The 22225-nt window shown below is 35.7% G+C and overlaps 1 protein-coding gene across 4 annotated transcripts in view; it reads left to right on the forward strand.

The window, feature by feature from the left end:
* The window catches only part of FAT1 (FAT atypical cadherin 1), a 102847-nt gene that overhangs the window by 44651 nt on the left and 35971 nt on the right, over positions 1-22225 (forward strand). For all 4 annotated transcript variants that reach the window (XM_030947369.1, XM_030947370.1, XM_030947371.1 and 1 more), the window contains exons 4-7: positions 8051-8112; positions 10881-11210; positions 11720-11930; positions 16188-16327. In XM_030947369.1, coding sequence (XP_030803229.1) covers positions 8051-8112; positions 10881-11210; positions 11720-11930; positions 16188-16327 — 743 coding nt within the window. The remainder of the gene's footprint in view (positions 1-8050; positions 8113-10880; positions 11211-11719; positions 11931-16187; positions 16328-22225) is intronic.

Consider the following 22225-nt stretch of genomic DNA (forward strand, 5'->3'; position numbering starts at 1 on the left):
ATCTGAAATTTTTAATAATATTTGCATATCCACTCACTCTACACTATTTAGAGATATAGCATCTGCAAATATAGAAATTTTGCTATAATAGAGGCAGCTATTTTTAAAATTACATGAAAGCATTCATGTAGAGAGCACTTCTTTTAAATGTTAGGTAGTGGTGGTGGGGCTTTATTTATTTAATTTATTTGTTCTCTCCAATCTCTTTGGAAAAAGAAAAACTGTTAGTAAATGCAGACTAAAAATAATGTAGTCAGTGACTAGAGTATACAAAACTACATGGTTTACTTTTAGTTAGATACATTTGTGGAATTTTCTACAACTATATGATCAATAAATACTAATTTTACACTTGATTTGAACTCTAGTTGAAACTGAAGTTGTACTGTGTTTGTCGTATTGGATGGCTTAGCTGTTTATGTAAATTTTTTTTTCCTTATGCTGTACATAAATAATCTTTGGAGGGTGGCTTGTCTTTGCTTCATGCTCAGATCACAAATATGATTAATGAGTATTCTGCTCAGCAAATTCCAGGATGCTATTAAAATAGTTCAGGTAAGTGACTCAATTTCAGATGTGCACCTTGCAGTTATACTTTATAGTAGTAGGATTGAGTAGTTAAATTGCCTGGTTACAGATAAACATGGTGCCTGATGGTATGAAATATTAGCCATACTTTTTGATCCTATATACAAAGCTTACAGTCTGTCTTGGTAACAAGCAGCAAGCTCATAAACGCTGAGTTGGACTTGATGATCCTTGTGTGTCCCTTCCAACTCAGCATATTCTGTGATATTACTGTACTTCAGTAAATGTGGTGCACAAATACACCCTTATTGACAGGGTGTTACCCCTTGTTTGATGCAGTCCTGGCTTGGGTAGGACTGAGATCTCAATTATTGCTTGACTTTTCATGGAGTACTATTCAAAGGGCAAGAAGTATTCATCTGGGACAAATGTGCCAACAGTGTTTTTTGTGGATGAAATCTGGAGTGTATGCACTAGCATTTGAAGCAGGAATAAGGAAATATCTAAGTAAAAAAAAAAAAAAGTGATCTGAAGAGCAAACAGAATGTAGTTCTTTATGTGTTTCAGCCTTTTCAGTCTGGAGTTTACCTAGGTGTATGTGCACTGTGGGAGTGTCCTGTTGGCTTTTGCTTGAATGGCTGTTCATGGGAATTGAAGGGGAAAAGGTGCCAAAACTGTGAAAGACTGTACTAGTTGAATGCCATCATGCTATACTTAACAAAAAGGGAGCAGTGACTTCATCAGAGTGTACTGCAGTAGGTTTCCATTTTCTTTTTTTAAAGCTAGGGTATTGTAACTCATTTGTGTAATTACCCTCATCAGGAAGTTTATATATGTGAAGTAGAAAATAAGTCCTTTAGCCCCAAAAGTGCATTTAGACTATCCAGAAAAGTCTTCTAGCCACAGGCTGTGTGCTCTGCTAGGCAGAATGAATCTTTGTTCTACCTAAAGAACTGCATAGCAAAAAAAGGTAAAATTCAAGAGGCCAGAGAGAATAAGCAAGCAACAGCAGAACTAAAGGAGAGGGTATATGGCTAGGAGAATTGAAAGAGGAACCCAGGCTCTCAATTCTTTTTGAAGAGTGGTTCTGGTTTTGAGATCTTTGTTGAAAGAACAGTAATGATTGCTTTTAAGTGTTGTATTTGAGCAGAAGAGGCATTTGCAGCCATTTAAGGTGCTTTTAAATTATAATCCTAGTTTCTCTTGGGACTGCATATTTACAGTCATATTTCAGCATTAGAAACTTACTGGTGACAATTCTGTTGCTGGTTTTGATGAGAGTTATTAAAGTGCATAGAACAAGGAAGAGTTTAGGAATGAAAAACAAGTGAAATTGCTAAGGAATTATCTTTAAATGACTATGTAAACCAAAGTTCAGTTCCTTTATTATATATTTGCTCCAGTATGATAGCTTGTTAGCACTATGTTTTTCTTTTTTAACTTGGCCGTCTGCCTTCATGGTGATGTAGGACAGTGGTGATATGTTAGACTTTGTAGCTTATAATAGTCATCATTAGTCATTACATGGCTCATAAGACAGAGTTTATTTTTTGCCAGCTGCAAAGCTGGGATCTCTTCTTCAATCCTCTGCTATTAATTTTTATTGACCTGCTTTTATTAACCTGTTCATTTGGTTTGGTTATGAAGATGATTTTTGGCGTATGTAGAAAACAAGGTTTGACTGTAGCCTTCCCAAAAACTTACCTGAACATCTTCAGAAAGAAAGTGTGGGCCTTTTCTGATGGTCATTGATTGTACGGTAAGTTAGGTGTAAAACACAGTTAACTTGAAATTAGTTGAAAGAAGACTGAATAAAAAGTCATCTTTATGTGTCAGTGATGAAATAATCATGGATTATTGTTTTATCAGTCATTTTGTTTGTATTTTGGAAAATGCTGAGATATCGGAAGAAGTTTAAAATGATCTCATAAGAGATCTTTCAGACAGTGAGACTTACACTCACTGTATTATAAGAGATGTCTGAGACATGATTTCATCACATCTAGTACTTCTGAGAGGAGGAAACTGATGATTTCTGTGAACTACTTAGTCTGTCATACGAAAGAATGATATATTCCTCTGTCTAGAAGGGAAAGCTGTCTTGAATTGGATATAATACGCTGCTTCTTAAATGACAAAGATTAGTAGGAAACCCTCTCTTGAAGTGAGACAGTATCTCTATCACTTGAAGAGACATAATTGGTGTTCAATTTACAGAATATTTGCTGTAATTTGCTCAGTGCTTTCGGATGTGTTACTCAGTAGTTAACATGATTACCATTACAGCCATGTGTGAATTTAAAATCTATGCTTCCTTCAAATCTTAGACTGATTTACATATTAAGACCTTGTAAACAGATCTGAAGGTATAACAATATATTTAAAAAAGAAAACCCTTTAACATTCACTTGCAATTTGTTGGTTTTGGGGTTGAAATGGGGGAACGAGAGCTGAAGTATTAATTGACTAAGTTGTAGTAATCATGACTGAGAGTTTAAGTGATAACTGACTGATGCAGTCCAGAGCAACCATTTCTGCTGGTTAGTTATGGTTTGCATTTAACACAGAGGACAAAGGCCACATTGACCAAATATGTCCTCCCTAATATTTAGTTTATGACCTGTATCTGTTGAAGTTAGTAATAAAAAATTTTGTAGCTGCTTCCTTAATTCTTCAGTTCCAATGCATTCAAAGATCAGAGAAATTGTATTTATTTTTGTACACTGCAATGCAAATAGTGTTATAGTAATTCAGATCAAGCCTATCAGTTCGAACTCATTGGAGGCAGCATGGTACACTTGGCATCTCCTTTAGTCTTTTGGTTCATTGTGGGGGTTAGCCAAGTCTAACAGGCAAACTCCCTCCCATCTCCAGAATCTTCATGGTCTCAAGCTGAATGTGCAGTTGGAAAGTCTGCAGGTATTCGTGAAAGCACAAATGCGTGGGGATGCATGATATATACACAGCAAAATGAAAACTTTGAGCCTTCCTCCTCCCCTTGCAAAGACCACTTTTTCTGATGCCACTTCTTTCATCACTGAGATCGTCCATGCCATAAAGATACTAATAGATAATTCTTAACACAGTACCCCCCTAATATTCTATTTTTTTAAGGATATTGTCATTTTGGCATTGAGATAATGCCAAAAATGCCAATAATTGAGATAATGCCAATCAGAAAGAGATAATATGATGTAGCTGGGAACCAGTGTGAAATAAATCCCTGGTAATATCTGACTTCTGGTGCTAATTTCTATTCCAAATGTAGAGTTTTATTCAGATTTACATAATTGTACGCTGCAGTTGCGTTTCTGAATGTTTGTTTTGCTATTATTTAAAATAGACATCTGAAGTAAGTTTTATCTGAATGCAGTTGTGATTCTCTTAGTTTTTGGGTAGACATCAAATAGACAGCAGGTATCCCCAGAATGTAAACTCACATTCCTCATAAGGAATGAAGAGAGAATAGAATTGTATTTGCTACTGGTGCAGATTTGTTTTGTTTTGTTTTATTTGTTACAGATGTTTACAGTTAGTTTCAGTTGATTCTAGTCACTCTCCAGCTAGGGAGGCAGAATAGCTATGATTTATCCAAAGACTCTCTAAATTATTAAGCTGCTGTTCTGAAAATGTTTCTGACGAGGCAAGTTTTTTAATATTATAAATACAAAAATGGCACCAATTCACTAGAGATACCATTTCCTCATCATTATCTTAGAAATGCTTTTTATAAACTTGCATGTCTCAAGAATGTTTGACCTATCTTGCCATAGTGACATTGATTTCAGGTGAAACAATAGTCAGTAATGTGACTTACTGGAGCTTATTTTTCCTGTTGGTTTTGGAAGAGGGGAGCTGATAAAAGGAGGCAGAAGCAAAATGCAAGAATGTTACTACAAAACAATGCTCTGAGTCAGTTTTGGTTTGAAATAGAATGGTTTGTCACAAGTGACCTGTTTCTCACACATGCTGTTATTTCATTCAGGAATAAACAAATTCTCCCCACCTTGTAACAAAGATTTCAAAACTGAACGTTTTACAGATTTCTTCAGAGATTGAAATCGTTTACTTGCCGCTCCTTTGGGGATGTGGCATGTGCAAAAATGTGGTCATGAATTTATTTTTGTAGAGGTAGTGGCACAGCAAGGATATATACACAGTGTTACAGAAAAGAGAAGTTCCATCTAAAAAAACTTAAGAACAGAGCAGAGTGGTGACTTTTGTTGCAGGGAGCTGACTTACATTAGGTCCAAAGATCGTCCCAGCCCTCTTAATAGGCAGTTACAGTGCATAGGAACACTTGACCCTATTATCACAGCTGTAGTTCAGGAAAGCTCTTCAACAATGGATAAAATCTGCTGGTGCAGCATTAAACATTCTGTAATATAGAAAAACCTTGCAAAAACAGAAGAATGTAGTGATTGCAATAATCCAACCTTTTATAGTCTTAAGCTGAAGTGAGACATTTCACTGAAGCTAAATTAGCACTTAGGAAAGTGCCTATCAGTAAAGAGTTAAATAAAAAGAATGTCATGCATGTGTATGTGATTCTAAATCCAGAAGTGTTACATTTCCTTTGTTGGCATTAGTTTCTGCTGAATATACAGGATATATATGGTGAAGACTAAGCCCTTCTGTTATTGGTCTGAAGTGTTTTAACAGAAGTGTGGCATGCTTGGCTGAAAAGACTAGAAGCTTTAACAGATCAAAGCATGTATATTTTGTTCTTGCTGGATATTTTTTTGCTTACCCATTTGTGTTGTATTGACCAACTTCATGAACAGGAATTTTATCTGGAGCAAGACTTCCTTTAAGAATCATTGGTGTGTAAAGTAGTGGTACATGGTAGAATTTTGCCTTCAGTGCTTAAAGCAAAACATTTTGAACAGTTTTCTGATTGATACTTGGTTTTCTCCGAGTATTAATTGCCATCTTTAGGGGTGGCTCCAGTCTTCATGGCTCTTGATGAAAAATAAAATGGATTGAAAGCTATTGAAACATGCCATTTTTCTGATCTCATGTAATCCTCTACTTGCTGCTGCTGTGAGAGATGAAGTCCTATTATTGGCAGAGGATGTAAACTAACTATTGAATATTCAGGAAAATGCAAGCATCATGAGGTATTTCTGCTAGGTTGCTTTATTTTTCCTGTGTTTTTTGAGATTTTCCCTATTTTCAATTCAGCTGTTCAGCAGTAGTTCAGCATAGCCTTTAGTGGCTATGCTGCAGTCTACCCTTTTCTTGTAACTGTGGTGAGCCTTGAGATTAGTGCTTCGTGGGCGGGCTTGTGCTGGCTTTTCACAGAGGTACTCAGTAGAAAGAGGCTTTAGGAGAACTTGTATTTCCTGAAGTCACCTGCCAGTCCCTGTGCTGGAAGGAAGTAGATGAGATGGCAGCTGTGCCACTTGTGCCCTTCCAATTAACGGTCCTATTCTGTTTCACAGTGCCTGTGAAAAGAAAATGTGTTATCTAGACTTGGGCAGAAAAGTAAAGCTTTTTAGAATATGTGACAATAAATATTTTCAGTTGTCATTGTTCACAACTCTGTAATATCCATGTGAAAATATTACCTCAGGAAGGTTAATAGACAACTATCACATCATTTTCTCTTTCTTCCCTTGCCCCTTTCTAAATTCACAGTAATAAAGCAACTTTTTTCCTTGTTGTTTGTATAGTTTGTTTTAGAGTTTTGTATGTTTTAATTTTCATTACCCCTTTCTTTGTAACTAAGGACAATTACTTCATTATGCCAAAAGATATATCCTAACAATAGCAAACGTATCTTCTATGTGCTGTAAAAGCATAAAAATGTAAAGTAGGAGAAGATGACATATCATTGTCAAGAATACTAGATAAATAATACATTTGATATGGTGGCAAACAAAATTGCAGGAAAAACAAGGGCAGATTGGAACAGCTGTTATTTGCGCTATCTGTTTTTTGCAGGATAGTTGTTTGAACATTTGACTGCTGTAATATCGCCTTATATAGGTTTTGTTCATATTATCTAGTGCAGGCTGTCTGTTTTGTTGGTATAAGTAGACTACAGCTGTTTCTGTCAGAAGCACTGAGTAGCTATGCACCTGTGGTATACAATCCTGTTTCTCTTGGCCTTTCTCTTTTAAGTGAAGTTGAAGTCTTGATTGCTTTTCTTACATACTCTGCTTTTTATCAGCTGAGAGAAAATTGAAGGCTTTTTTATTGTATCAGACAAGCTTTGAAAACTTTATAAGTGGATTTTAATTTTCCTTATATAAGGTCATATTAATAAAAAACTTACTGTGTAGTTAGAAAATGGAACATGAAGTATGCCACCTGCATTTTGATCTTTATTTCATCCTACACTGGGCAATTGCTTCTCTGTTTTCCAGTTTGACAACTAAGGATCAAGGTGGCAATGCTTTCCTCTCACTATCAAAAGCTGGGATAGTTGGGTAAAATGTCTTCTGACACTGTGTTTTCCTCTGTGTTGCTGCTTCAGAGAATATGGCATGCTTTGCTCAGTAGTTGCTTAAGCTGGGCAAATTCAAACCTTGGTGTTTGCTTCATGAAAGGCCAGGTTGGGTCTAGCAAGATTTACTAGCACAGGCTCAGTCCCATGTGAACACAGCAATGGTATTTGTGGGGCCAGCTTGTACCTGTGAAAAGGTTAATGTCTTTCTTTGCTTTTGTGCAGCAAAGAAACTGAATTCTCATGTGGCTGCACCCGTGGCACAGTTAACTCTCCCAATAGCAAATCATTCTGCTATAACTGAGAGTTGAGCAAGTTTACTTTTTGTGAAACTCAATAGTTAAAATTCTGAACTAACTGTTAGGGAGAACGAATTCAAATAAGATCCTTCTGTATTAAGTTTCGCTGTCTTTTTCTTACTTCTTACTCTTTGACTTCCTTCATTTAAGGAAAAACCCATCATGCCTTCCTAATCTTGCATCAGGAGTGTATCAAATTTTTGTGATAAAATATGACATCATGCATCAAAAACTTGTGGTTCTTCTCTGCTATTGTCAACAGCAACTGTTTGACTGCTTGTCATTGTGAAATTAAGAGAACAAGTTGCTCTATTTTTTCTATTATTATTGCACCTCTTCAGGTTATCCTTCTTTTGCCTTTATCACTAATATTACAAATAGGTGTTTCTCCACAAGAGATAGGTAATTAATTCAGGTAATGTCCCTCAGCAGCCTTTGAAAAAGGCATTTGAAAACAAGATTTGATGTGGGAGAATTTCATTCATTACTCTGTCAGAAACATAACACACACAGATGTGTTGGAACACTGAACTGTGTTTGTCTTAAGTGTTACAACGGCTTAGTTTTCATATTGCAAAGAATATTTTCACAGCTTTTAAGGATTGGAAACCCGTCACCCCTTCCCCTAATGAAAGCATAAATTCTGCAAAAATGAAAGTGGCCACCTAAGAAGAAATTGATATTGAGGATACCAGAAACTGCTGATTTAACCTAAACTTCATACAGATTATTTTCTTGAAGGATCTGATTAATTATTCTCTTACGCTTGCAGGGCTAATTACAACCACATCCAGAAAACTAGATCGAGAGCAGCAGGGAGAGCACATACTGGAGGTAAATAATTTATTTAGATTGCTGAAAAACAGTGACTGTAAGTTCATTGCTCTTTTACAGAGAGTAAGGTTTGCCATGAAGAACTTAAAAAACTGGATTTCAGAAGTAATTTCCTTCTGTGTTCATTATGTTGCAATGCAGATAACCACCTATCTTATAAAAACTGTGTGTTGAGGCTTTTTTAGCAGAAAAGCGTAAAGGTACAGATTGAATGCAATTTTTTTTTCTGTATCTCAAAACAAAGATTTACATTCAAATGGTACAAAGGCATGATTGTTAAAAGGAGTGTGATTCCTCTTTTTATCTTCCTGTGTAATTATTGGAATAGCTATTTCAGCCTAACTTTTGCTGAGTATAGGCTTTTGTAAAAGAAGTGCAGAAAGTTTTTGTAATACAGAGAATACAAAAGGATGGTATGTGAGTAGCCTTATTTTCTGCATAAAATGTTTACCAGTCACATCACTTGCAAGACATGCATTGTAGTGACTGAATTCAAGAGCATGAAACTTGTGACATGCTTTTATTTAACTACATTTAATTAATTGCCGGGTGTTTATTTAAGAGCTTTTGTCATTCTCTGTCAAACAACCTGAAAGGGAAACACATAGAGAACTTTGTCATCCAATTTCACAATGTTGTCAAGCAGTGTAATGGTGTGGTACTTCTCCTGTACTGAAGGCTTAATATTCACAGTGATCCTTACGTCCTAAGATTTATCTGGAATCTTTATTGTGCCTCTTGTCCTGGATGACAGATAAAAGACTGCAATTGGAGTTGGCCAAATTAATGTTAAAGACAGAGAAGCACCTCTAGACTTACTCAAAACTCGTGAAATCCGTAGAAAGGTGTTCCAATAGGAGACAAACGACTGCAGAGATGTGGAGATGAATGTATTTATTCCCTGATAGCACAAACGATCCTTTTGCATAATTACAGTATATGTGCAGTCTTCCTGGGCCTTTTGTATCCTTTTGGCGCATTGTGAGCTGGATTAATGCAGCTGTTGGACCAATTTTTTTTATCATTATTTTAATTTCTATATCAGCTTTGAAAAGAATGCTTTGTACCTAAGTAGCGGTGGGGCAGAATTTCTTCTGCAGCGTGTTTCTAGAAGTAATAATAACAAAACTAATTAAATGGCAAATCTGATTTAGTACTAGACATAATATTCCTGTCTATTTTAAAGTAATTATATAATTCTCTTTTCAAATTGCCTCCTCAGATTGGGTTATCTCAGTTTCCCAAAGCACTTCATGTCCTTTATGTCTTATTTCTTGACCACTGCTATGTATATTGGTTGTAAAATTGGTAAATTATGATTTTTACTTCTCTATATATTATACTGGATTTTTAAAATTAGATTTATACAATAAATAAAATGAGCTGTGGATTGTTTTCTGATCCTGAGGTGACACGGCCCATGTGGCTTTCATTGCTTACACCTTATCCCTGGAACAGGGCGACCACATGTTGAAAATTGTGTCTGAATTGTGTGAATTCTCAGGCTGCAGCTAAACAACATGTGTGTGTGCTACTTGTTCTGGGCCAAAACTTATGCCAGAAGTCACACTCACGGTGTAATGTTATGGGCAGTTGTCTGCTTGCAGTCATGCTAATTTAAGCTTAACTTTATAACCTTAATCTTACATGTACAGAACTCAGAAATTTTATTTTTAGGATTACAATGTCACATAATGGTACATAAATCCTCCTGCTTTCATCATTCTATATAAAATAGCAGTTTAAGCTCATTGCTCTTTAGTTTGGAACATTGTTTATTGCCTGCTAGTGTAATTTGTAATTCTTTGTTCTTTGTTAATTTTGAATCCCAACTGGTTGCTAAAGTTTTAACTAAAAGTCTGTGAAGTATGTGACAGAAGAGCTCTCAACTACAGAGCAATACTGACAGACAGCCTGGCCTAAAGTAGCAGTTTTCCCATGTGTTAGTTTTATGTTTACAACTCTGATAATAGGTTGGAAAGAAACCCAGAAATGCACAGAATGGTGGACAGACCCAAATGCTGAGCTAATTAATTGAGCATTGAAATGTTGACCAGATGGGTTGGTGGTTTTATTCCTTTTTAGTATTCAGTTTGATCTTTGATTGTACTATCTTACATAATAGTACCTAATATGCCCCATTTTTTAATTCCCAGTTTTTCTGTTTTATTCCCAGTTCCAATTCACACTTTCTGATGCAGTTATTTTAGGTTAGCTTCATGTTATTCTCTCATGTCTTAGTATAGTCTTGGTTATGTCAGTAATGCCTTCAAAACTGATGTTGTATTCAAATCAAATCGATGTTTCTCAAATTTGCCTTTATTATTTGCTTGGTTCAGGGCAATGCTAATTTTATGTTAATTGACATGTTATCCCATACCCCTTGTAATTTCCTCATTTGGGATATGCTTTGATTTTCTCATTGGGTGTGGTTGGGTTTTTTTGTGAACTGAAGGTGGTGTTCCATTACAAGTACTAAAGGGAACTGATATTCAAATATGTGGAAATTACACCATCTGTTAGAGATGAGCATGAATATTTGCATTTCATGTTGCATTTAATGTGTCAAAATATTAAGATAATAGATGAATATACTTTTGAGTACCTTTTGTAAATACTCACCTAATAGCTTTAGGCAAGTGCTTTAACTGAAGTTAGGGGAAAACTGTACAGTTGCTTAGACGGTTGTAGGAAAACCTCATTTAGGGAGGAGCATTGTTGGAAGGACCATGGTTGAGCTCTAACTTTACCCTTGTTAATAAAAACAGGTAACAGTAACAGACAATGGTACTCCTGCAAAATCAACAATTGCAAGGGTGATTGTGAAGGTCTTAGATGAGAATGACAACAAGCCTCAATTCTTGCAAAAATTCTACAAAATTCGGCTTCCGGAGCGTGGTAAGCTGGAGCGAGAGAGAACTGCCAGGAGAGAGCCAATCTATCGAGTTATTGCTGCAGATAAAGATGAAGGCCCCAATGCAGAGATCTCCTACAGCATTGAAGATGGTGATGAACATGGCAAATTCTTTATTGAACCAAAAACTGGAGTGGTTTCATCAAAGAAGTTTTCTGCAGCAAGGGACTACGATATCCTTTCAGTGAGTGAAAATCATGTATATCATGAATATGTAACGTGATCTTTTATCTGTTCATTTCTTATTCAGTAGCTGGCAGGTGAGTGACTGCAGTATCTAAAGGAAGAAAGCTTCTACAAATCCAGAAGTATTGTTTTGTGTGTTTGTTTGGTTTTTATTGAGGGATGATTTCAGATGTTTGTATTGTGTATTAAGAACTGCCGTTCTTTCCCAGAACTTGGCAGATAATTTATGTGATGAGGGAACATAAACAATCAGTTTGACTCACCTTCAGGAAGAAAGCAAAATAAAAGTGAATTTATGGTAGCAGTTTGTGCTGCTATCAGGTGCTGCATACTTTTTCTCCATTTGCTGCTCAGTTAATGAAGGGCAAGTGGCACTTTGAGAGACACTTAACCTTTTTGGAAATATCTCACACGAGCAAACATGCTTGGAGCTTATTACTGCTTTCTATTTATGTGACATAATGATTTATGTGATGCTGTAGCCTAAAAGATGTGTCTATTTCACAGATTAAAGCTGTAGATAATGGTCGCCCACAAAAATCTTCGACTACGCGGCTTCACATAGAATGGATTCCAAAGCCCGTCCCACCCGCAGAGCCTATTTATTTTGAGGAATCATTTTTTTCTTTTACGGTGATGGAAAGTGACCCAGTTGCTCACATGATTGGTGTAATAGCTGTTGAACCTCTTGGAACACCACTTTGGTTTGACATAACGGGTAAGGATGCCTTAAGGGCTTTTATTATTAGAAACAAATGCGTGGAGTCTGAGATACCGCAGGGATCATTGCAGCTTGGTTTTAATCACTCTTCAAATAAATAATGCAAGGTTCTGACATTCTTTAAATGCAGATGCGGATTTTATAAGTCAAAATTTTTTAATTTATATCAATGCCACTCTGTATCAAAGATTAAAATTAAGTTGCAAAATATCTGCTGTGTTGCAGTTCTAAAATTGATTTTTGAATATTGAGTCACTTCAATGAAAACTAATGAAGTCAATCTCATAGACTGTATGATAGGAAAGGAAATAAGAGGCTAGTTTTCTGCAAAGCAGAATAGTACGCTCAAAAAGAGATTTTACTGTTCACATGGATTTCTTCTCCTCTGGGCTGCTTCTCAGTTTGCTGTCCTTTGATTCAGTACTAAAAGGAAAGCTTGCAATGTTCCTAACCCCAGCAATCTTCTTCTTGTACATATTCTACTAAATCATATCTTAACCTCTGCTGTTGAAAGGGGATTTCTAACCAGTAATACATGTTGATGTCATGGTAACAAAATTAATAGTACTTTTTTGAAGTTCAGACTTAGTCACTAGACATATGAGCATCAGTAATACACAGAGTGTTCACTGCATAGCTGATAGTAAAGCCAAATTCTGTTGTGTGCTAAGTGTGTTAGAATCAAGGAGAATAGCATAGCTTTGTTTCAGGAGAGGTGCCTTGTAATGAACTGCTTCTAGTGTTAAGTGAACTCTCTCAGTCTGCCAGATTTTTGATAGATTTGTGATTTTTCTACTACATTCACAAGAGACGGACCTTCTTCATCTTGGTTACTACTGAAAACTTTAGCCATTATTATGATGTTAAGCTGCTGGGAAGAACATATTTTAAATTAATTTATTATTTTAATTTATTTCTCAATAATTTAAGTATTTTAAACGTCTGTTTTGCTGGTATGTAATTCCTGAGGTATACTGAGAACAGCAACAGTTAAAAATTAAGTTTATGAAACTAACACAATTAGCAGGAATATACAAATGCCAAACACTTGAGAGTGTTTTCAAAAAATTTTCAAGCACATGCAAACAGATACAGTTCTTCCCTAAAATCATGCTTCCCTAAAACACTTGAGAGTGTTTTCAAAAAATTTTCAAGCAAATGCAAACAGATACAGTTCTTCCCTAAAATCATGCTTCGTGCATGAGCAGTCTGTGATGATAGTGATAATCATTGTTAATGCATTAAATACTTACATTGAATTTTTTAAAATGGTTCTTTTTAATGTATTCTTGGAAAAAAAAAGTTCCTGTCCAAATACATTTTAATTGATAAAAAGTGTTGGTGTTTAGACAAATCTAGATTTGTACAACTCTCTAGAGGGACTAAAAAGTTGAGGATGCTTTCTTGCATTCTCATAGTAGCAAAGTTTTGCATTTGATGTATTTTGGAACTGAGGCTGCTCTTTCATTATTCTCCCAAACACACTCAGGGATGTGGGAGTAGAAAAGCAGAAAGTATAAAAATAAGTGAGCAGGAAAAATGAGAAGGTATTGTGTACTTCAATTCAAATTAGGGAATTCATCGCAAACAAATATCTGTGGACCAAAATGAGTCCATTAAAGGAAAGGTTAAGAAAGTGACATTGTCAGAGAAAGGTGAGCAGTTCATGGAGATGAAAGAAAGTAGACAGAATACGCCTCAGAGCTTTCTTGGAGTCTGAACACAGTACAGCGGTGATTTTTTTCTGGGGCCTTTTATTAGCAAAATTTGTTAATTAAATTTGGGATGTACTTTCCTATTGTTCTTAGCGTGCTTCAGTTGTTATGCACTGTGAACAGTGTGTACATCTGAATAGAATTCTAATTGATAGTATTATTTTGATCTGCTCCTTCTAAGTATGCAGCACAGTTGGACGTTTACATATTTTTATTGTATGCCTAATGCAGAAAATGAATGATCTTTTCCTGCTCCTTTTAGAAAGACATATACAGAAAAATCCATGGGGAAAGAGCATAACTTGTCCAAGCATTGTAAAATAAACCATTTTATTTTGACGGTTTTCTTAGTAAAAGTGTTTTGGAAAATTTGATATATGATCATATTGTGAAGTTATGGGCTACTCTTACAGGTGGTCACTTTACCACACTCTTTTACTGTTTCTAATAGCATGAATGAATTTGATTGACAGCTTTCCTTTGTGTTCTGTGCTTGCTTTCCATGCTTTCTTTCTTTTTGGCTGAGCCAGGAGACAAGCTTGCTAGTGAAGTATTTTACATCTTACAGATGGCTTGTGACCTGAACTGTACAGCAGAAGGTATCTGCTGAGATCACATAATTTATTACCAGATTATGAGATCTGAAATGAAAGCGTACATTTATAAACTATTTATTTTATTAACCCTTCGGAAATCAAAGTGCTCACGGTTGCATTTGTGACAGGTTCGTTTTTGTTTTGTTTTGTCATCATTACATTTATACAGCATCAATTCTGAGCATCCAGTTTTGGCTTTGGCCAAAATTGTTGCTGTTACACTTCCAGTGTACTAGATGCAGAAGTTTGGGTTGAGTTCTGCTTCAGCGGATCACCAGATATCGCTGCTACTACAAATACAGGCAAGGCCCTGGTGATTTTCTTGGTAAGGAAGGGAAAAATGTTGGTTAGAGCTTGACCTTGTGTCAGGAAAACTGACTGAACCAATTCATGCTCATTCACTTTACTCTTCCCTTAAAAGGTAGAGAACTTCATTGAGACATCTGAGAAAATGGTTTTGCCTGGCAGCTATAAAAGGAAAAACTAGATTCACCTTCTAAAACTGACATACTACACAAAGCCCATAAAAAAATTCATCTGTTAAGAAAAAAACTGCTACCTTTCATGATGTCCAGTTTCTATCCATTTGAGTGATTCAGAAACTGCTGCTGGGCCAGTAAGAGGAGTTGGCTTTCAATTGAACTAGAAAAATTATGTGATGTTGGTCATTACCAAATATCTCAAATCCAGTGAAGCAGAATCCAGCCCATCTTTCCTAAACTGATATGTTTGTCATGCAGTGGAACCTTCTAAAGGTGAAATCCTTTTTACATGTGAATGGGGGCTCATTTCAGTATTTACTGTTTTTTTCTTGGACTAAGTTCAAATTTGCAACCTTTGGAACTTCACCCTCTCACTTCTAAGCTTGGCTTTTCATAAAACGCATTTAGTGATTTGCAAAGCTTAGCATGTATAATCTTGTTAAAGGAAAGAAAAAAAGCACTCAGATGATATCTGAACGCTATCTGCTAGCCTTGTAAAATATAATTAGAAAAACACATGCCCGTAATTAGGAAAAATTTGTTTGCCATATCTAGCACTGGCTTGACCAAAATAAGAATTGATTCTTCCATTTTAGGCAGTTTATTGAGAGGTCTAAAGCAATTGTGGTTAAATGGCAGTATTCATCATCACTAATAGTATTTGGACTTAATGGACATTGCATTCTCAGGGCAGTCTGCTCCAAATGGCAAGATGATGATCAATTAAATGTTTAAACAACTGAGTGTAGCTATTGATCTACACAGTTATTTAACTATATTTCAAAGAGTAATTTGAAAGTTTCACAAGGGAAATTAAGATAATTTGCTTCAGAAAAGGAACTTGACCATATTTAAACATTGGACATTTAAACATTTAGCACTATTCTGTCTCAGTAAGACTGAGATAGTAAATTCCTTAGATGCTCAACATTAAGATGATAATCCTTTGGAGGTACTGCAGCTTTTTCAGCTTTATCTATAGTCATATATGAATATAATAATATGTATTCTGCTCCAAAAGACAAAAAATTTGACTGTACGTCAAATGGGATTTTAATGTATTTTGATAAAAATATGTTTTTCACTTATTAGCTGATAATCTGCCCAAAAGGAACTATTGCATTTGATGCAGTAATTCTCAATTTCCTGCTGTATGGAATCATTAAATTCCATGGACTTTTTTTTAAGTAGAGAATCTTGCTAATAAGAATGTCCCTGGTGACTTTCCATGAGCTGGGCAAGTCATCTTTGTCCAAAACTACTCAGTTTTAAATATCTCTTAGCAGAATATCATGTTACCAGGAAAAAAACCTAAGTGTTTAAACTAAATGTATGTATAAATATATGTATATATATTTCCACCTTCATTAAGCATTGGAAGACAGAACATGATCATACATAAAAACGATGATACAATAATGCATTTTATTAACTTCTCCCTCTCACAATTTCCTGAACAAGGTGGCAACTATGACAGTCGATTTGATGTGGACAAGGGCACAGGAACTATCATTGTTGCAAGACCTCTTGATGCAGAACAGAAATCAAATTACAACTTGACAGTAGAAGCAACAGATGGAACCAGATCTATCAGCACTCAGGTAATGAACTTTCTGATGAAGCACTTTTATAAAAAGAGTATGTAGCTGGAGGGTGGGGAAGCTGTTAGGTTTTCTTCTCACCATTTTTGTAATCCTAGGCAATGAACATGGTTTGTTTAAATTAGGGACTTTGTCTAAAATATAAGTGAATTCTGATATTCACAGACCCATGTTGTTTGGTGGCTTAGGTGTAAAGGTAGTGTGTTATTATACTGTAGTCTGAACCAACAGTTTTTAAGTTATAACAGGTTCCTGCAGCTAAATAAATTAAAACAGAAACTAAGCCTCTGCATGCATGACTTTCTTACAAGAAAAGGATTAATACTACTCATCTGAATTACTCCTCTTTACAAGCTTCTCCAAAGTCACTACATGAAGTGATTACTGTACTTGAAATTTAAAGACAACCAATTTAAAATTTTGTGGTTCCCCTCCCCCTGGAAGATCTGTGGATGACCAGTTGTACTATATCCAAGAAAGTAAACTGCTTTTTCTGCATAGTGTACATATAGAAACAAGGTTTAGATTATAACATCTCTTTGTATTGTCCCAAATACTTTATTTTAGTTTTGTGAAGTAGAGATTGTTTAGTAATCTCCAAAAAAGCAGCAACTTCAGACAAACCAATGTTTTAAAATTACCTTTTTACTAAGACTCTCTCTGATGGTGGCAATTCTTTGCAGTTGGACTAATAAATTCACTTAAAACTGCAGAAGCCTTTTGTGACAGTATTGCCTAATTCATAGTAAAGTAGTTTATGATGTATATCCCACCTGTTTTTCCCATCTAGTGTCTTTCCCCAGCCCAGAACCTGAATATATTTGAAAGTACAGTTTAGCTGAGGTTGGTGTGAATACAGCAATGATTATAGAGCTTCCCTTTTCTTCCAGACAGAAAGGAAAGGCTCTATTTACCGATTAAAGACTGTTGGGCTTGGACAGTGATGTGTCTGTATTACCTACCCCTATCGTTGACCTTCCCTTCAGGCACTCAAAGAGGAATAAGTGGGTTGCTGCTGTCTTTTCTGTACATGGAGATCTGTGCTACAAATGCAATTTCTTCTTGTTCAGCTTCTGTGCAGTGCATATGTTTTTCTGTTATCTTTTCTAATGTCTTATATGTTGTCTTCTGCTTTTAGCCAGAAGATGTTTTTTGTCAATGTTAAGAATTTTAAACAGAATCTTTATTGAGCTGACTGCTTGTCTGGAGGCTTGGTAGGTCAAATAGAGTAAATTTGATAGTAGAAGGTGACCAAGCTTAGCAATTTCCTTTAAGAAATGCCTGTTCTTAAGAGGTGACAATTGTGAGTGATTTTTCTAGACCATGAATCTTCAAAGACAGCAACATGTTTCCCAGTAGGAGCTTTCTGCAGTCATAGCTGTGGTGCCATTGCCTCTGGTGATGATAACCACCATAAACAGTTTGGAGAATCCTGCTGTAAATTTATTAAATTCACCTACTTGTAGTAAAAATATTGAGCAGGTTCACTTCTAGTGATTACAGAATGCTGGAGACAGGGCAGGAATTTCTTAGGACAAAAAAATAGAGGAAACACAAATTCAGTTAACATTCAAAAAGACAGCAAGAGGCTTTTCCATACACACTTCCCCCCACCTACCAAAAATGCATTCAAAGATGCCATCATACAGGGTGCTGGGGTAGCCTGGGGACTAGGCAAGGCTTAATATAAGGCCTTGGTACTGGAGTAGTAGTCTCACATTTGTCATTTCTGTGATTGCTTTTTCTGTGATTATTTTTCATATGTTTCTCTTCCTCTCTCAGGCTTGGCAGGATCAGAGACTGTGGTTTCTGTTACAAACAAGCACAAAGGCTTCCTTTGCCTTGTCTTTCTTTTGCCCTGCTCATGGGATAAGCACCAGTTATGCTGTTTGTTGGAGTCTCAGTGTGGTGTATTAGATTGAGGGGTGTGGATTAGTTCAAACTCTGCAACTGTTGGTGCATGATCCTGATTTTAATTGATTCTTTTATCTCCCCCATAACTCCTGGCCCACCCAAATGCACTAATCTGTTGAAATAGCCCTCAGGACTATCCCTCAAAAGATGCATTTCGGATCAGGCTTAAATTAGGGGGTTAAAAATGTTGATACAAAATCAAATTTGAAGGTGTGATTTATGGCTGCCAGTGTGTAAACTCCATTACTCACTGCTAAAATACTGATGATTGAAGTTTAAATGCTGATGTGGCATTGGATTCTTCTAAGAGCTGATGAACAGTTAAAATGGAGTGACAGGCAAAAGAAATTCTGAATTCTGAGTGCATACATGAGGAACAACAATATGCCATACAAAGCTTTTAGCTTACAAAGTAATTGCTATAAACACTGGATATAACCAATTTAACAGATCTTGATTAACAGCAGAGTAAGTAATTTTACATTTAATTTGAAAAAGGGAATGGCATTTGCAAGAAATTGGGGAGGGGCACACGAAATGAAAACCTTACTGTGTAAAAGCAGTGTATTGAATCTGACTTTAAACTGGAAGGCATTTGCTGGCCTTGGGCCATTAACATCTGTAGAGCATTTGACTCTTTCAGGACTTCAGTTAAATAGCTTTTTTGAAAAATAAAGCCATAGTAGGCGGGGAGTCTGTTAGAATTTTGCATGCATCTAAATGCCAAATGCATGAGGCAAAACAAGGACAAACAAATTCCAGGCCTACAGTAGTGGTGTTTGACATAATGTGAGAAATTACTAGTGTCAGGCTTGGAAGGATTATGATTAAAAATAAAATAAAAATACAGAAACTAAAAAACTAAATCCCACAAATCAGCGTACCTATGTACTGAAACAGAAAATGTTATTCACAGGCTCTAAGTAGTGATAAATGAACTATTGAATTGATTTTTGGGGGAAAACCAAAATAAATGGTCCTGTTTCTAGCTATAGCCCCCTGCAGTCATTGCTATGTGTATCAATTTTTTTCATTGAAAGTAATATTTCAGATGGTTTACAGCTAATTGCAGCATTTTACCTATTGCTTTGCTATTGCAGAATATTTAATGTTACTTTTCACAAAAGCTATATGGACATGATACTTTGGGAATGAAGTATAGAATAATCTTCATTTACTACATCTTTGCATGTAATTTTGCTCGCAATTACATTGCTCTACTGAGACATTTAGAGCTGGAATGAAGTTATATCATCTCTGGATAATACAACTTTTTATTTATGAAAATTATATAAACATGTCAATGTAACTATAATGTAATTGTGGGACAGGAGTAGATTTTAAACTCCACACAGAATCAGTAAATGAAAAATGATATTAAAGTAACCTAAAATCTAAACATGTTTATGTTTAAATAGTGCACATTGAGTATGTTTTGTCAATGGCACATATCTCCTCTTAGTAGCAATCAGTACATCCCTATGCAAATTTAGGTTTCATCTGTCAGATTATTAATAGATTTTAAGTCCTTCCTCAAAGTAATCCTGCTTTGTTCTCTTTATAACCGGTGTACATTGCTCTCAGTGGGATCTGTGGGCAGAAGGCAGCTGTGCAACACAGCCCTTGCATATTTTTGCAAAATAAATGAAGTTTCTTTAGTTCCAGAGCATTGTTTCAAAGATCATGTTGTGGTCTGCTGGTGTCAAGCTTTTCTATATTGTACCTCTTTAATGTGCAACTCTTTCTTAAGAGATAATATTAGCATATTTCATTTGAATTGAATCTTGTCATTTCATTGAGAAATGTTCAAAAGCTAGTTTTATTTTATACTGCATGTTATGTTAGAATAACACAAGTTCTTCATGTGTGTTGTTCTCAGACACACCATAAACCATATTTTTCTGTACGGGTCTTTAAATCTGCACTCACAATTATTTCTGCAAGTGGTTTCCATTTAACTTCAAGGTCTTAACAGTTTACATGAAAATTTGGTCCTCTTACAATTAAAAGGTAATTGCACATCTAGCACCTGTCACTTAGCCTCAGTAAGAACTCCTGAATTGAAAATAGGGTTTCCTTAGTAAATTTATTTAATATTTATTTAATAGTTCACATTGGAAAGAACCCTGGAGTTCTAGTTAAAACTCATGGTCAAAGCAGATCAAACTGCAAAGTTGGCCATGTTTTTCAGTGACTCATCAGGCTCTAACTGCCTGGGTTGACTAGGCACAACTCCTCTCCCTTGGACTTGCTTTTATACTGGTATTTAACCACTCTCCTTGAAAAAATAGTTTTCTTATGTCTAGTTGTGTTTTCTCTTAGTGGAGCTTGTGAGTGTCACCTCCTGTCCTTTCACTGTGCATCTCTGAGAAGATTCTGGCTCTCTTTCCTGCACCCCTCCGGTGGAGAGATTGCTTTTCAGTCCTCACTGATTTTTAATGACTAGTCATTGGATTTGTTTCGTTTTGTCAAGGTGTCTCTCTTGTACTGCAGGAGTGGAGGTAGTGAATCTACCTTCCCACCAGTGATGTCAAACAGAAGGGGGTAATTCCTTCCCCCTGCCCTTATTAAAGCAGCCCACTGTGCAGAGTTAGACAAGTTATCAAAAGGGAGCCCATCAGGTCACATCATGCTTGTCCAGCAGAATTTGTGCAGGGGCATAAAGTAATAATGTCACTGAGAGAAAAAGGAATCCTAGAGTATGTAGATAAAACATTTTTCACTTGAGTTTAAGATAAACTTTGGATTTTGCATACATTTAAAATGACTGCACTAATATATGAAATTGTGTATTTGTAGTGTTTGTCAGTGTGGAGAAAAACTGCAGCCTGAGCAACTAATGTGACAAGTAATGGAATACCTGAGCTAACCATTTGTAGTGACTGAGTCACTATGTTTATTTCTTAGCAATATTTTTTTAATAATTCATATTTAATAATGCTGTGCATTTTGAGGAGTTAACTCCTTATCTGTTTGCCCCTACAGTACTTTTTGGAGGATTTCTCCTTATGTGTCATTTTAATTGCTTCACTAGCTAATACCAGATTTGATGCCAAATCCTGATCAACAACTCACTTTTCAGTTAAGCTGGTTCATTGGATATATGGCTAGTCCTGTAGGTACTGATGCTGGTTTTAGAGTCACTACATTTCTGACATTTAACTTAGTTGTTTGCATGGGGATTTTTGTGGTGCTCCATTCTAGTAATGCTATTTTTCTTTATTTGTTTTGTGTAATACCAACAGCACAGGTGGCCATGTCTTCTGCTCCAAAGATTTGCTTAACAGAATTGCTCTGTAGTTGCACACCTTCTCACTTCCAATTTTAACCTACATTTCTGTGTTTCCTCATTTGGGAGTGGAAATAGACATGAATTTAAATAGAAATTTTAATTTAAATTCATTGCATTTGACCCCTCATCTTTTTTCTTTTTTTTTTTTTTATGAGTCTGACCTTAATAGTTTCTTGGTGATGGAAAGTTAATAAAATAATTGGTGATGAGTTCACTTTGAAAGCACAGTATCCATTAATGAAGTGTTGTAATTGTATATGGGCTTTAAAACTTCCATTTATGCAGAAGTTTTTTTATAGTTTGACTTGTATTGAGTGTTGGGGCTTTATATTTCTTTAAATTGCTTGTTCATCTTCATTTGGTATAATTTTTAATTTTCCTGAGCACAGTTGTTCAGTGAGCATCTGTTTTTACTCAAATACTTTGTAAGTATATTAGACCTTTCTGTCTTCTTCCATGAGGCATTATAATGTATTTCATTTATACAAAATTTTGCTTTATTGCATCCTGTTTAATCATGACAATGTAAAAAGATAGATTTTTAGCATAATACTTACTCTTCATTTTCCAAGTTAATTTGTTAGTTAATGTATTTTAAAACTTGTCCTAATATGTATCCTGGGTCATGTACCATTAATGTTTCTCCCCACTGAAAGTCAATATTTAGTCTAACTCTTTGTGTCTTTTCTTTA

The sequence above is a fragment of the Camarhynchus parvulus genome, chromosome 4 (genome assembly GCF_901933205.1).
Source record: "Camarhynchus parvulus chromosome 4, STF_HiC, whole genome shotgun sequence".
In the NCBI taxonomy this organism is placed as follows: Eukaryota; Metazoa; Chordata; class Aves; order Passeriformes; family Thraupidae; genus Camarhynchus; species Camarhynchus parvulus.